We start from the raw sequence: 12,706 nt of genomic DNA, 5'->3' as shown, positions 1-12,706 counted from the left end.
CTATCTTGAAATTACGAATGTACCATTGTTGGTTCTTTGATAAATCGCTCTTTGAGGTCTGCGTTTTGAACCTGTATTGCGATTCGGCGCGGCCTAATAACTACAACTACCAGAGTTTTGTGCGGCAGTGATGGCGTGCTGAAATTCCAGGTGGGAGCGACATCTGCTCAGCACAGTGCGAGGTGTCAAATGGCTGACCACTACTGTGCGACAAATGAATTGTCCATGGCCTTGGTCATATTTAAAACAGCGACGTGTACTTCGTCGTATTCGCGTTAGGAGACCTGCCATGCGTGACTGTGTGCAGTAGGAGTAGTTCGGTTCAGAGTTTGTGTAGAAGCCGACTAGTTTCGAACCGAAGCCCTCGTGATGTGGCCTAAGCAACGCAAGGTGGCGCCCTCTGTGCATGGTGATCAGAGTTCAATCTTCCGGGCACAGTGCAAGCAACTAACTGAGCTTACCTAGAAACACGTAGCGTGCGATATTCGGTATCTGTCTGACTCAAGCAACGCAGTTGTGAAACCGCATCCGACGAAAGCATATATATATGCGAAGTCCTCGATGCTTTGCACACGTCAGAACATTTTGCGGTTGGTTAAGTTGTTGGCAAACTGCAGTTTGCCAGTATCCCTCAAGAGAAAAGTCTACAACAGCTGTATCTTACCGGTACTCACCTATGGGGCAGAAACGTGCAGGCTAACGAAAAGGGTTCAGCTTAAGTTATGGATGACGCAGCGAGCTATGGAAAGAAAAATGATAGGTGTAACGTTAAGAGATCGGAAGAGGGCGGAGTGTGTGAGCCGACAAACGCGGGTTAATGACATCCTAGTCAAAATGAAGAGGAAGAAATGGGCTTGGGGAGGGCATGTAATGCGAAGGCAACATAACCGCTGGTCCTTCAGGATAACGGAGTGAATTCCAAGAGAAGGCAAACGTGGCAGGGGGCGGCAGGAAGTTTGCGGGAATACGGTGGCCGCAACTGACAAAGGACAGGGTTAATTGGAGAGGCATGGGAGAGTCCTTTGCTCTGCAGTGGGAATAGCCAGGCTGATGATGATGATGGTGGTGAAGTTGATGGCTATATTCTGATTTTTCTGATGAGACATAACAGCCTAGGTGCAATATCACGCCATTTATGAAAAAAATACATGGCTTTGGCCAGTTATTAACCAACCTTTTGTTCATGTAACGTAGCCAAATATATTATAGGAAGTTGTGACATAATTGCGTAGTTCTTGTACAAAGTGGTCAACTGGTAACTTCATGAGGGTTCCATCCAAGTCGCTACACTTTTCAACGGTGGGAGGGAATCAAAAAGGAAATTTAAAGGATTTTACTCTCAATTTTAGAGACATTGAAATATGGCGTCACGTGTTATTGTACCGTTCGTTGTGGTGCTTACAAGTCATTCTGTGCACTAACACTAGCTAATCTAGACTCTTGGTTACACGGCGAAACATAGCCGTTAATTCAGTGCCAATTTCAGATCTGACGACGCTGCGAGCTGCTTTGAGACAAAGTTTGCCTCTCTCCGTTATGATAAACGTCGCTTCAGTTGATCCTTCTTCATACTCTGTGGAAGGACATTCTTCAAAGGGAACGGTCTCCTTAGGCAGGAATTAAACGGCGGTCAAGAAAAAGGAGTTTTCTTCCACAGCACACACGCACGCACTGTGGCCACTTGATAAGTGCGTTGTCGAAGTTTGCTCACGTAGGCCCGGAGAGCTTCTACTACCCATGGTGGGGGTAGCGGTGACGCGGGAACCGACTGCTGCTGGCATCAAGTATTCAGCGCGGCGAGTGATTTCAAAACTTGCTTCCGAAGGTGCCGAAGAACATGATCCTCTCCCTTTTTGACTCGCCCTTTGCTTTCTTTTTTTTTCTTTTCATACCATAAGCTTTCCGCTTTTCTCTTCTTTCTTTCTTTCCTTCTTTCCTTCTTTCTTTCTTTCTTTCTTTCTTTCTTTCTTTCTTTCTTTCTTTCTTTCTTCGTTTCTTTCTTTCTCTCTTTCTTCCTTTCTTTCTTTCTTTCTTTATTTATTTCTTACCTTCTTTCTTTCTTCCTTTCTTTCTTTCATTCTTTCTTTGTATCCTTCTTTCTTTCTTTCTTTCTTTCGTTTTCTCTTTCCTTCTTTCTCTCTTCCTTTCTTTTTCTCTTTCTTTCCTTCTTTCTTTGTATCCTTCTTTCTTTGTTTCTCTCTTTCTATCCTTCCTTCCTTCCTTCTTTCTTTCTTTCCTTCTTTCTATTCTTCTTCCTTTCATTTTTTCTTTCTTTCCTTCTTTCTGCACCGTACTTTTTTTTCTTGTATAGCAGGCAGCCCCTATTAGACTGAGTGCGACTGATTGTGCTTCTTGACAAGCACAGTAGCGCTTAATGTATACGTCTACGTAATTTTCCTTCACAGGTTTCATACTTGAAATGCTACACTATGTACTGTCACACTGAGAGAGGAAATATAAGGATCCTAGACTCCCTCGGCTATCCGTAATTTCGTGTTACTGCTTTACTTTTTTGTTGCAGAGCTTTAAAAGATTTCTTCGCAGTACAACCCACGTACTATCACGATGGAAAGAAACGCGAGCTACGTGGCGCCTACGCGCTCCGCTGTTCGAATTTCTTTCGATGGCGCTTTTACTTGGGTGCTAAGACAAAGTCGTTAGAGCCGTCATAAAATGCATTAAGGACAACTTTAGCACCTTTTTGCTACCACCGAAGCAAAAGCGTGATTAAAAACAATGCGAACAGCGGAGCGCCTAGGCTCCGCTCTGTTCGCATTTCTTTCCATCGTGATAGTACATGCATCGCCGAAAATGCTCTCTGCATACTTCGCCCGATTATGCGCCACATTTATTGCGTGCATACTCCCTGTTTTGAGCGACGTTTCAGCCTACTTGTCCGCCATTCAATAAATTTTTAATTGGCGATATTGCTTTGTTCGAAGTTGGATGGCAATCACGGTCACACGGCTCTCTCGCAAGGTAATAGATACCTGCAAAATCTGCTGTCTCGCAAGGCAGTAGATACCTGCAAAATTGGCATTGCGCAAATTCTCGCGCGTGTATTCCAGCCCAGTTTTCGGAAAGTAATAACGTCGGCACTGTCGCTGGGACATATTTCTATGCCAGCGTAAAGGTTTGGGCAAGTTAATGCGACATGCTTTGGGAGGAATGGCGCGGCAGGCAAAGACGTAGGTTTTTTCTTTCATCCAGGCCTTTCCCTGCCACGCCATTCCTCCCAGGAGCATATTTCTACCACCCGGGGTTTGTTATTGTTCACCGAAATCTCAGTACATGGGTGTTCATGCACTTCGCCTCGCTCGACATCAAAATGAGGGTGTCACGGCCGATATCCAAGCCAGAGCCGCCATCTACGGCGTGCCTCACAGTACGCAGCTTTGCTATGCCAGCAAAAATACATCAATCAATCAATCAATCAATCAATCAATCAATCAATCAATCAATCAATCAATCAATCAATCAATCAATCAATCAATCAATCAGAGAGTGATCGATAAATACATGAATTTTTTTAGAAGTTACGCTCGGCCGAATACTTTATTATCAGAACACCTTTGGTCGCAATAATTTATGCTAACGTGGATTTCCTGCAAGAAAGCTCGACTTTCTGTGATCCAGGGAGACAGTATAACAGTGGCTACTGGATCTCTAGAAGCACTCAAAGACGATAAAACCAATGACTGACATTAGATATTTAAATATAAAAAGTCTGCCGAATTTTAGATGCTTATTAGACAGAGAAGTGTTGACGAAAAAACTTGCGCCGACGCGCTCCTCTCTCACACGGCATGGTAAGAAGAATTTCACTAACAAATCGAGATAAACTGGTTGGGTAGCGGGCCGCTTGAAAAAGTTGAAATGTGTAAGCGTGATAAAAATGGAAGGACACTTGAAATGCGAGAATAGAGCAGCAGAAGGTAGGGCACGAAACTTACCTGGGTAAACTTACGTGAGTACTCGAGCCACCACTCACAGAGCGAAAGAATTGTGCAGAATCGGAGCTCTGATAAACTCATTTTCGTTGAGGGCTGGAGAGACAGAGTTCCGCGATGCTTTCTTTCGTACCCTCTATGGCGTATTTGACGTCCATTCTAGTAGCGGAAGACTCCTGTGTACCAGGGGCACACGCAGTACTAAACTTTATCCCGTATTGTTGCAGTCCAGGAAGAAACATGAATTTTCAGGAACAAAACTTATTACATTTTAAAGGCGATCCTCTTCTGGGGCACTTCATTCAAACCTACAAATACTTCAGTAAGAACGTCAGTACTGTTCTGAACCTCCACTTATTGGTATGATTTCATGCGTATCTGTAGTCTGAGGCCCTGCCATGATTGTGATAGTTTTCTGTCGAGTTAGTTGGTGCAAGTCGTTCATTTTCAAAAACTGCGCGACAATACGAGGACAGAATGACAAGGAAGGACATACCCACAGTGCATACACAGGACATGCAAAATATGCTGCGTGTCTTTCCATGTCTTTGTGCCCTCGTCTTTTCCGTTACAAAAAAAGTTTTAGACAGTCTATAGAGTGTCTATAGAGTTCTGTCGATAAATTCTATAGACTGTCTATTGACAAAAGTCTATAGGCAATACAAATGCCATAGACAATCTATAGACAATCTATAGATTTATGGCCATACACTTTTAGTAGACTTTTGTCTGTAGACGGTCTATAGACTATGAACAGACAAAAGGCAATATCTAAAGGAAGTCAGTAGAGTGAATAAGTCTATAGACTGTCTATAGACCATTTTTATAACGGTTTTGGAAATGATTACGCGTGAATTCACCACAGAAAACCTGTGGACATAGCGTTCCCCTAAATATAAATAATTGTCTTGTAGATGTCACTGTTTAACCTTGTTCCTTGCTTTTCTGTACTTGAGGCAGCCCACAGGTGGTCATTCAACGCAGCCGGCTTCGCGCTACCAGCCTGAGCAGTCGGGAGCGTTTCCCGCTCATGGGGTCCGAGTGGATCTCGCTCAACCAGTTCGTGGAGCGTTGCGACTGGAGGCTACTGTTCAGCCTGAACGCCCACCGGCTCGAAGACGTCGAGCCTTCGTCGCCCGTCTACGGCCGGTGGGACCTCCGGGACGCCGCTCTGTTGATGCGCTTCAGTGAGCGCCACAACCTCACCTCGAGGCTCATGTGGCAGCTTGGAGAGGCGGCCGCGGACAACTGGCCCGGCCCGGGACCAAGCCCGTACGCACTAGCTTGTGAATACGAGGCCCTGCGTGACCTAGTAGCCTTCTACCCTGCTCCGCTCGTGGGACCCGGGGTCTCAACGCTGAGGAAACCCGGACTTCGTTACCTGGAACGCTTCGTCAAGGGCCGCGGTCGGTTCGTGGACGTCGTGTCCTTGAGACACGTCCTTCACGAAGCGTCCAATGTCACCGCCAAGGACCTGCTGGACATTGCCGTCATGGAACGCTTCGACTCTGATCTCCAGACTGCCCGTGCTCTGGTCGAAACCGCGGCGCCTCGCATCACACGAATATGGCTTACGTCCCTAGCGACCACGGCGGGCTTTGTCGAGGGCGTCTCTGGAACCTTCGCCGCCATGCTGGCTTGGACCGAGGCGTTCGGCATGGCGGCAAAGAGGGGCGTCGCGGCAGTCTTGCACGACTCTTTGTTGGGAACGTCTGCCGAGTCCCTTATTATAGCCAAAAACGAAGGTGGAGACGGCGCCAAGCCGACTGCCGATTACTGGGCTATGCTTCTCCTAGCCAAACACGTCGGCCAAAAAGTGCTGACCATCGAAGGACCACGGCTGAATGACCCGGCTACTCGTATGTACGTCCACTGCGCCCGCAACTATCCGGGTGGATTGGCCTTCTATGGCGTTCGGCTTGCGGACACGGAGGCGAAGCTGAAGAAAAGCGGTTCTCGCAGACTCTGGGAGCGACAGCTTCGCTGGGTCCTCACACCCTCTTCGGACATCGGCAGCTCCGATGTTTATCTGAATGGTAAAAGCCTTTCATGGTCGGGAGGCGACGGAACCGATCCCCCTGACCCCGGACCCGAGGAACTGGTGTACACTATCATCAGCCTGCCGGCCTGGTCAATGGGACTGTTCATATTCCCCGATGTCAAGGCTAAGGCGTGTTACGACGGCTAAAATCCCTAAATTGTATCGCCATTGTGTTTGGGTGGCAACTGAGGCAGCATGAGCATGTTTACGAATATTACGTAGACGTTTAGAGAAGGATTCTTCCCAACCGGTGCTCTAAGATGACAGAAAATTGCTCTCAAGCGCATGGAGAGCTATTGTCTTCACATTTTCCGTAGTCTTAGCTAAGTTTCTGTCGGTGTTTTTATTCGTTTTCTCCGCATTTCTAACGATATAGTGTGAAGTTGAACTTGTGCTTTTCACTACACTAAATCCCATATTCACTGAGAAGTAGTTTTGGCCGCACATTGTATATAGGCATTGCGCCACGGATGCGATAATTAAGTGCAAGTGCATGCGGGGACTCTTTATCGCCTTTGGATGTGCCAGATTGAACAGTGAAATAACGGGCAAGTAAAGCAGTGCCCATTTTAAACACACACGCGGCAGTCACAGGAGAGGAATGTCTACACGTATCTGTGATGCGCTTCGAGGCTTGATCGCCTAATGTAGAGTAAGCTATCCTGCATTATTCCATCACGAAGCCACGGGCGCACGGCGATAAGACCTCCTTAGCGATGTTGCAACTCACTAGATGAATACAGAACAAAATACTAGTTTAAGCTTGGATGAGGCAATATCACAAAATATATCAAGCATTTATTCCGCCGTACATGGCTCGCCGCAATGGAGGTCGTGATGTGCTGGATGGCCACACTTTTCATTTGTTTTTTGCTTTAAAAAGCATTCGCTGACTTCTGGCGCGTCTTTGTAGATGTTCTGGTTGACTTGGCCGAGAACTTCGGGGTTTCCATGGGCATTGCCGACAGAACAGGGCAGGGCGGATGCACCATGGAAACCTCGGGGCTCAGGACTGCCACGGTGGCGTCGTCAGGGTCCTACCTTTTGGATTCATGGTGGTCTCTATCGTGGCGCTTGTAGGAATAGTAGTTGTATAGCTTTGCTGTGTTGGGCACCTACCTCGCGCCAAGTAGCAGCAAGTCGACACCTACCTCGCAGGAAGTTGTCCAATCTCTCGATACTAGCTCTGTGATGTGAACCTCTAGTTACGTAATTGAAACTTACTTTTTGGCACCATAATAACTTCATGGATAATTTGCCACAGATCAAATTTTTATAGTGCCGGAAGAACTGTGCGCATACTTCTTTTTGTTCAAATAAATTGTTTGTACCAAGCAGTTCCACGTTCCATGACGGAAGCAGCGTCAGTTAACGGTTTCTCTATTTGAAAGTAAGTTTTTGCGCAGGCGCAAAAAGCTGTTGCAGCTTTTTAGAATGCACCCTCCGCGATCGAGAGTAAGAGAGGTTACTTGGTCTAATCACGTCGCCCTAATATCTCCTGGTGCCGCAAGAATGTCTCCCCGTGGTCGGCCTGAAAGAAAACAAAACAGAAAACATCAGGCAGAGTGAGGGCTTAATAATAATTGCTTCCTAAATTGTCTCGTGTTCAAGCGGCCAAGATGAAACTGCTAAACGAACTGAAAACTTAGAACAGGTCACGAAGATCGCTATCAGAGTAATTGCAATAATAGATAGTACTATACCCTTGTTTCATTTTTCCCCCTTTTTGGAAGCATGTGGATGAAATCGAGGCAGTCACGCTCATATTGCCTCGAAGGCCTGTTCTAACAAGTGAACGGACATCCGGCACTGTAAATGGCCACTTAATATCACTAACACGGAATCCTTGCGGAGGCGCGTTTGACGTTTGAGGTGATCACGGAATATAAACAGGAGGTAAGACAGTGACGCGAAGAGAAAAATGTAAAGTAGCTAGATTACATAATGAGTGTTCTAGCGGTCAAGGTGCAGCTTCTGATCACTTAATGAGCGTCGAACGTCCTTGTTCGGAACCATTTACAGAAAAAACTTCAGTGTGCATGAGACCCTTCGTACTTGGGTAAGATTCTCGCATGCCTAAAGGTTTTCTAAAGAATCGGGTCGCATCCGATTTCCACCCGAAAAGGCGGATTCTGGACAGCGTAGTTTTCCACTGCGCAAAGCTCAAGACACCGCGCGAAAGTTAGCGGATACATTGGGCTTTTTCGAGAAAGGTGTTTTCAGTTAACTGATTGTCTGGGGCCTCTTTCAAGGGTTGTTTTCTAAAACGCAGTTTAGTTCGCGACTAAGTTCGAAAAAAAAACAATATCGTAGAGCGTAGGGCTGGCTGGCAGGTCATCATGTAATACAGCGTACAAGTCTGGACACTGAGATAACAGAGGAAAAGAAGCCTTTAGAAGTGAGGCCAGAAACGTCAATACAGACCGGAGTTCTTATTGGCATCATTCAATTAAACATTACTACTCTAACGACATCCCACTTCAAGGCACCTGTGAGTTTAAATTGTCGCTGTGATGTTGCATTAATGTTATCCCAGTGCACAAGGGCAGGTAGGTCGTGCACGGACGCGGACGATGTTGCTCAAGCGATATTAATATACTCCTGGAAATAATTTTTAATAAATAAGAAATAATGTAATATATTTTATGCTAAAATATATATGTTGTTTATGAAAATAATGAACAAAATTGGAGCATTTTAGGCGACGCACAAAAATGTGCGCTTGTCTCTTGCAGCAAAAAGATGACCCGGAAAATAGTCAATAACATAACTTAGTGATTAACCCAATTTCTACTGGCATCGAAAGTTAAAGTATCACCCGAGTTTTATCCCTTGAGTTCTGTACAAAATAAAACCCTAAAACTAAATCCTCTGTATGCAGCTTGTCATCTTGTTGCGCACAAGAATGGTTGTCATGTGTAATGCTGCCCGAGTAGCGCATTGTCATCTTACTTCGCACAACGGTGGTTGTCATGGGTAATGCTCAAGCAGCACAGCTAATCGGCGCAATATTGCAAATCCGTGTGCTGTGCGATGTCAGTGCAGGTTAAAGAACCTCGGGTGGTCGAAATTTCCCTTTCCTTCACTACGGTGTCCTTCATAGCCTGAGTTGCTTTGGGACGTTAAACACCAATAAACCAATAAATCAATATTGCAAATGGATGATTTCACTGTGGTCCCTTGTAGAACCGGCCATTGCCAATACGTTTCCAATATTGCATGTGTGCTGCTTGGGTGCTGCCCGAGTAGCGTCTTCTCATCTTGCCATTGCTGGTATGGACATTTCCAGCAGACATCCTTGCTTGTACAGTCGTCAGCACGCTTAACACGAACGCTCGATTGAGCGTCCTGCACAGATATTATAGCCCCTGAGCGCTGGGCGCTAAATCCGTGTGCTGATCGGTGTGTTTGCGGCTATTGAAGACAGCTAGTTCCCTGCTTCCAGCCTAATACTGACTCAGTCCCAGCGGCCGACCCCCAGCACAGCTAAAGTCAGTGGAAGACACGCGCCTCGAGCGTTCGTGTTAAGTTTGCTGATGGCGGTAGATCAGGAAACCGCTGCAGGTCGGCCCTTTCGATGCTAGCCGTTTATACATTTCGTATTCACCCAACCTATGCCAGTCAGGTTAGAGGGACACTTCTTGTAGACCGCACTGTGGTTCCCGGAAAGACGCCAGGCCTCCAGCGCAGTCTGCCTGCTGAACTTCCTGGCGGGCCAACGCGGTGGCTGCTACCTTCTTCTCCTTGGCGAAGACGAGCCTCCTCCTGCGCCACGCCCTCTCTTCTTTTCATCCCTTCCTCCTCTCTCTTTCTTTCTCGTCATGCTCTTCCATGGCAGGCTTCGAGAAGCCGGTGCACTCTGTCGAAGCGGGGCCGTCTTGACCTGTCGCTGACCCTCTCTCCACCACCGGAAAGCCGGACTCCGTCGGTCTGGACGGCTGGACGTTGACCCTCTGTCCTTTCCCTCGCTGCCTGGACGCTGCTGCCACCGGTCCCTCTCCTCCCGAGCGCTGACCAAAGGGCTGCGCCCTGCCCAGCTCTTGCTCGCCGGCCAGCCCGTCGGGCAAGCGCTCACCTGACCGTTGACGGAAAGGCGTGTTCATGCCTTCTCCTGGAATACACGCTGTGTCGATGAGAATCGGCTCCGCTGTGCTTCGGGTGAAGCGCTTCGCCGCTGCTCGGTCTTGCGGGTCTGAAATGGTCTTCCCTTGGCCACGGGGCAATCGCCGGTAATTACGGCGACGTGCTTACAGCTGAAGCTAATTGCGGTCATACGGACGTCCGAGGCTCCGCTAGACTGCATGTGAGGTGTCTTTGAAGTGACGTCGAACAAGGCGCCGTCGTTCCCAGCTGGTAAGGAATGCCTCAGGCGCGCTAAATTAAGGGGGATGCGTCTGTTCGAGATGATCCGGTATTATTATACAGCACCGCTAATAGGCGGAGGCAAGGGAGCAATGCACGCAGGTGCTGGCCCTCAACTAATATTTATCGCCTATCAACTCACCTGTTCGTCTGTTGGCGCCACAGTTATTGAGCTATTATTTACCATTAAAATCAAGAGCATGCTATGGAGACGTTCACTCGGAGAGTGCAGGAAGGCCTTCGCTCTTAGTGCACATGATCAGAGTGCTATTGATGACGATCGTGTATACGAATCCCCAGATTGCCATAGGGCTGAGATACAGCAGGACTGCTTGTACTTGTTTAGGCTTACCGACGCCGAGAAAAGAATTAGGAAACCGCGTTGTCAAAGAGGACTTACTGTCATAAAAGGAGTTGATGAGCTCAATGGCTTTAACCTAAACTCTGAAGCACTCAAGAGTATTAACGGTCTTCTCTGTTGACTTGAGGTTTGAAACGACCTCTCCAATTAACGTTTTTGACTGCGTTGTTGTTATAAGTCAGCAATACTTCGCTGCTTCGGTGCAAGTGAGTAAAAAAGGAATATGGTGGCTCGTTTCGAGTCTTGTTTCTTCCTTTCGTCCTCGTTTTTCGCGCTACTTTCACCATGAATCCTATTGAACTCGACCAGGACTCCAGTTTACTGCTAGCTATAAAAAGTACAACAGCCACTTTTAGAGGATGCAGTCAGGAAAGAAATCCAGCTTAAAACATGTAACCTCTGCACAGCTCACGAATCACGTAAACAGCTTGCTTGCTGGGCGCATCTACAGAACACTAAAGGGTTAGCCGTCTGCCAAACCACGAGCAGACGTCTAAATATGGCAGCAACGCCGACGGCTGCTATATTACGGGGCGGCGCCCTCTATCTGGAGCATAACCTGCATCCGCATAGGGACTGCGTGCATCGATGCAGGCTTCGCTGCATAAACACAGGCCCGTGCCACTTTTAGTCGCGGCTGCCATGAACGAAGAAGCATTATCTAACTAGGAAAAGTCTCGCTGGTCACCGTAAGCTGCTCGCGATAACCACTGGCGCTTTCTTGAGCGCAGCGCGCTGTCGGCCACTCACTCCTTGCTTTGATGTTTCGGTTTGGGCTAGGAAACTTGGGCTTCCGCAATAGCGGCAATTCTGTTCGCTGCTTCGGCGGCGTCTCGTTTTCACGGTGCCGCCAGTACCGCCCTTTCAATGGCGCTCGCATATGTAGCCTGTCCGTTTGCGGCGCCAAAGTAGACCGCCTGCTGCCGTGCCCAAAAGATCTGGTACGCTGTGTTCGAACCGGTTCTCACGCCCTCTTTCTGTTTATTTCTTTTTTTTTTTTCAGCGTACAAACGTAGCTGAAAGCTTCGCCAACACGCGATATGTGACGGAGTTTTAAGAGCAGTGTATAGCTGGCTTAACCACGTAACGAACACAGCTCTAAGGGCTTAAATGGGGCGTTCAAAACTGGTTCAGGTTATCGTAACTATAGGGCGTGATATCCGCTTTGTTCGCAGTGAGGAAAGTCGTTGGGCCAAGTAGACGGCAGAGTAGTCCGCCGACGCAGTACATACTGCCGTGCCATATGCCTGTGTACGTTCTTGCGGTGTTTGTTATAATTTCGCACTGACTACGCGGACGTTGTAGTAGGGACACGAGGCAAACAAATTTAGGGGTATGATTGGTGAGGGCAGGTTTTTGCAAATAATGGTTATAGGGACAGCGTATTCCAACTTGGCTGTTGATGGTAATAATAGTGGTGGTGTTAGAGATGATGGTTATGATGACGATCCTGATTTTCTTTTTGGCGAGCAACACAGCAAAGACTGGGTGGCGGCTACGTAGAATACATGAGACACGAATTCAGCTTGCACCTACTGATAAATTCTTAGCCCTGCGAAATTGCATAGCCTGCGGAAATAAGTGTTAGCTCGTCGTGCGTGCCTTCCTGCGCTGCCCCAAGGAAAAACATTGTTTGGTGGCACAGACATGTGCATGCTAGCTGAGAGAAAACTATTTCATTTGTGCGCGACAGTAAACAGGAATGCTCACTAAACTCGAGCGCTCAGATATTTGTTCGGGCGTCATATTGTGAAAGACCAGACGGCATCGCTCGACGCACCTAGCATGGCATTGTCTCTGATCACACACTGGGCCGAAAAAAGAGCTGCAGTTCCTGACGGTGCACATGCCATGTCCTCCCCAGTTGCTCATCTAGAACTCCGTATTCGGGAACTATTTTCTTTCTTATTAGTGGCACACGCAGCCAAAATCGCCATTAATTTCGCAGGATTATGTGTTAAATGCTTGTCTTATAACAGATAAAGACATTTG

At 47.4% G+C, this 12,706-nt stretch overlaps 1 protein-coding gene across 1 annotated transcript in view; it reads left to right on the top strand.

Moving 5' to 3' along the window:
- Positions 1–6,138, top strand: part of LOC149348201 (uncharacterized) — a 44,681-nt gene extending 38,543 nt beyond the window's left edge. Inside the window, exon 9 of the mRNA XM_089541702.1 lies at positions 4,911–6,138. Within this exon, the coding sequence (XP_089397828.1) occupies positions 4,911–6,138 (1,228 nt within the window). The remainder of the gene's footprint in view (positions 1–4,910) is intronic.
- Positions 6,139–12,706: the final 6,568 nt, after the last annotated feature.

This window comes from Amblyomma mixtum, chromosome 4 (genome assembly GCF_055824585.1).
Source record: "Amblyomma mixtum isolate Tamu chromosome 4, ASM5582458v1, whole genome shotgun sequence".
NCBI lineage: Eukaryota > Metazoa > Arthropoda > Arachnida > Ixodida > Ixodidae > Amblyomma > Amblyomma mixtum.
The sequence above is the reverse complement of the archived record's forward strand: the minus strand, read 5'-3'. Positions and strand labels throughout refer to the sequence as shown.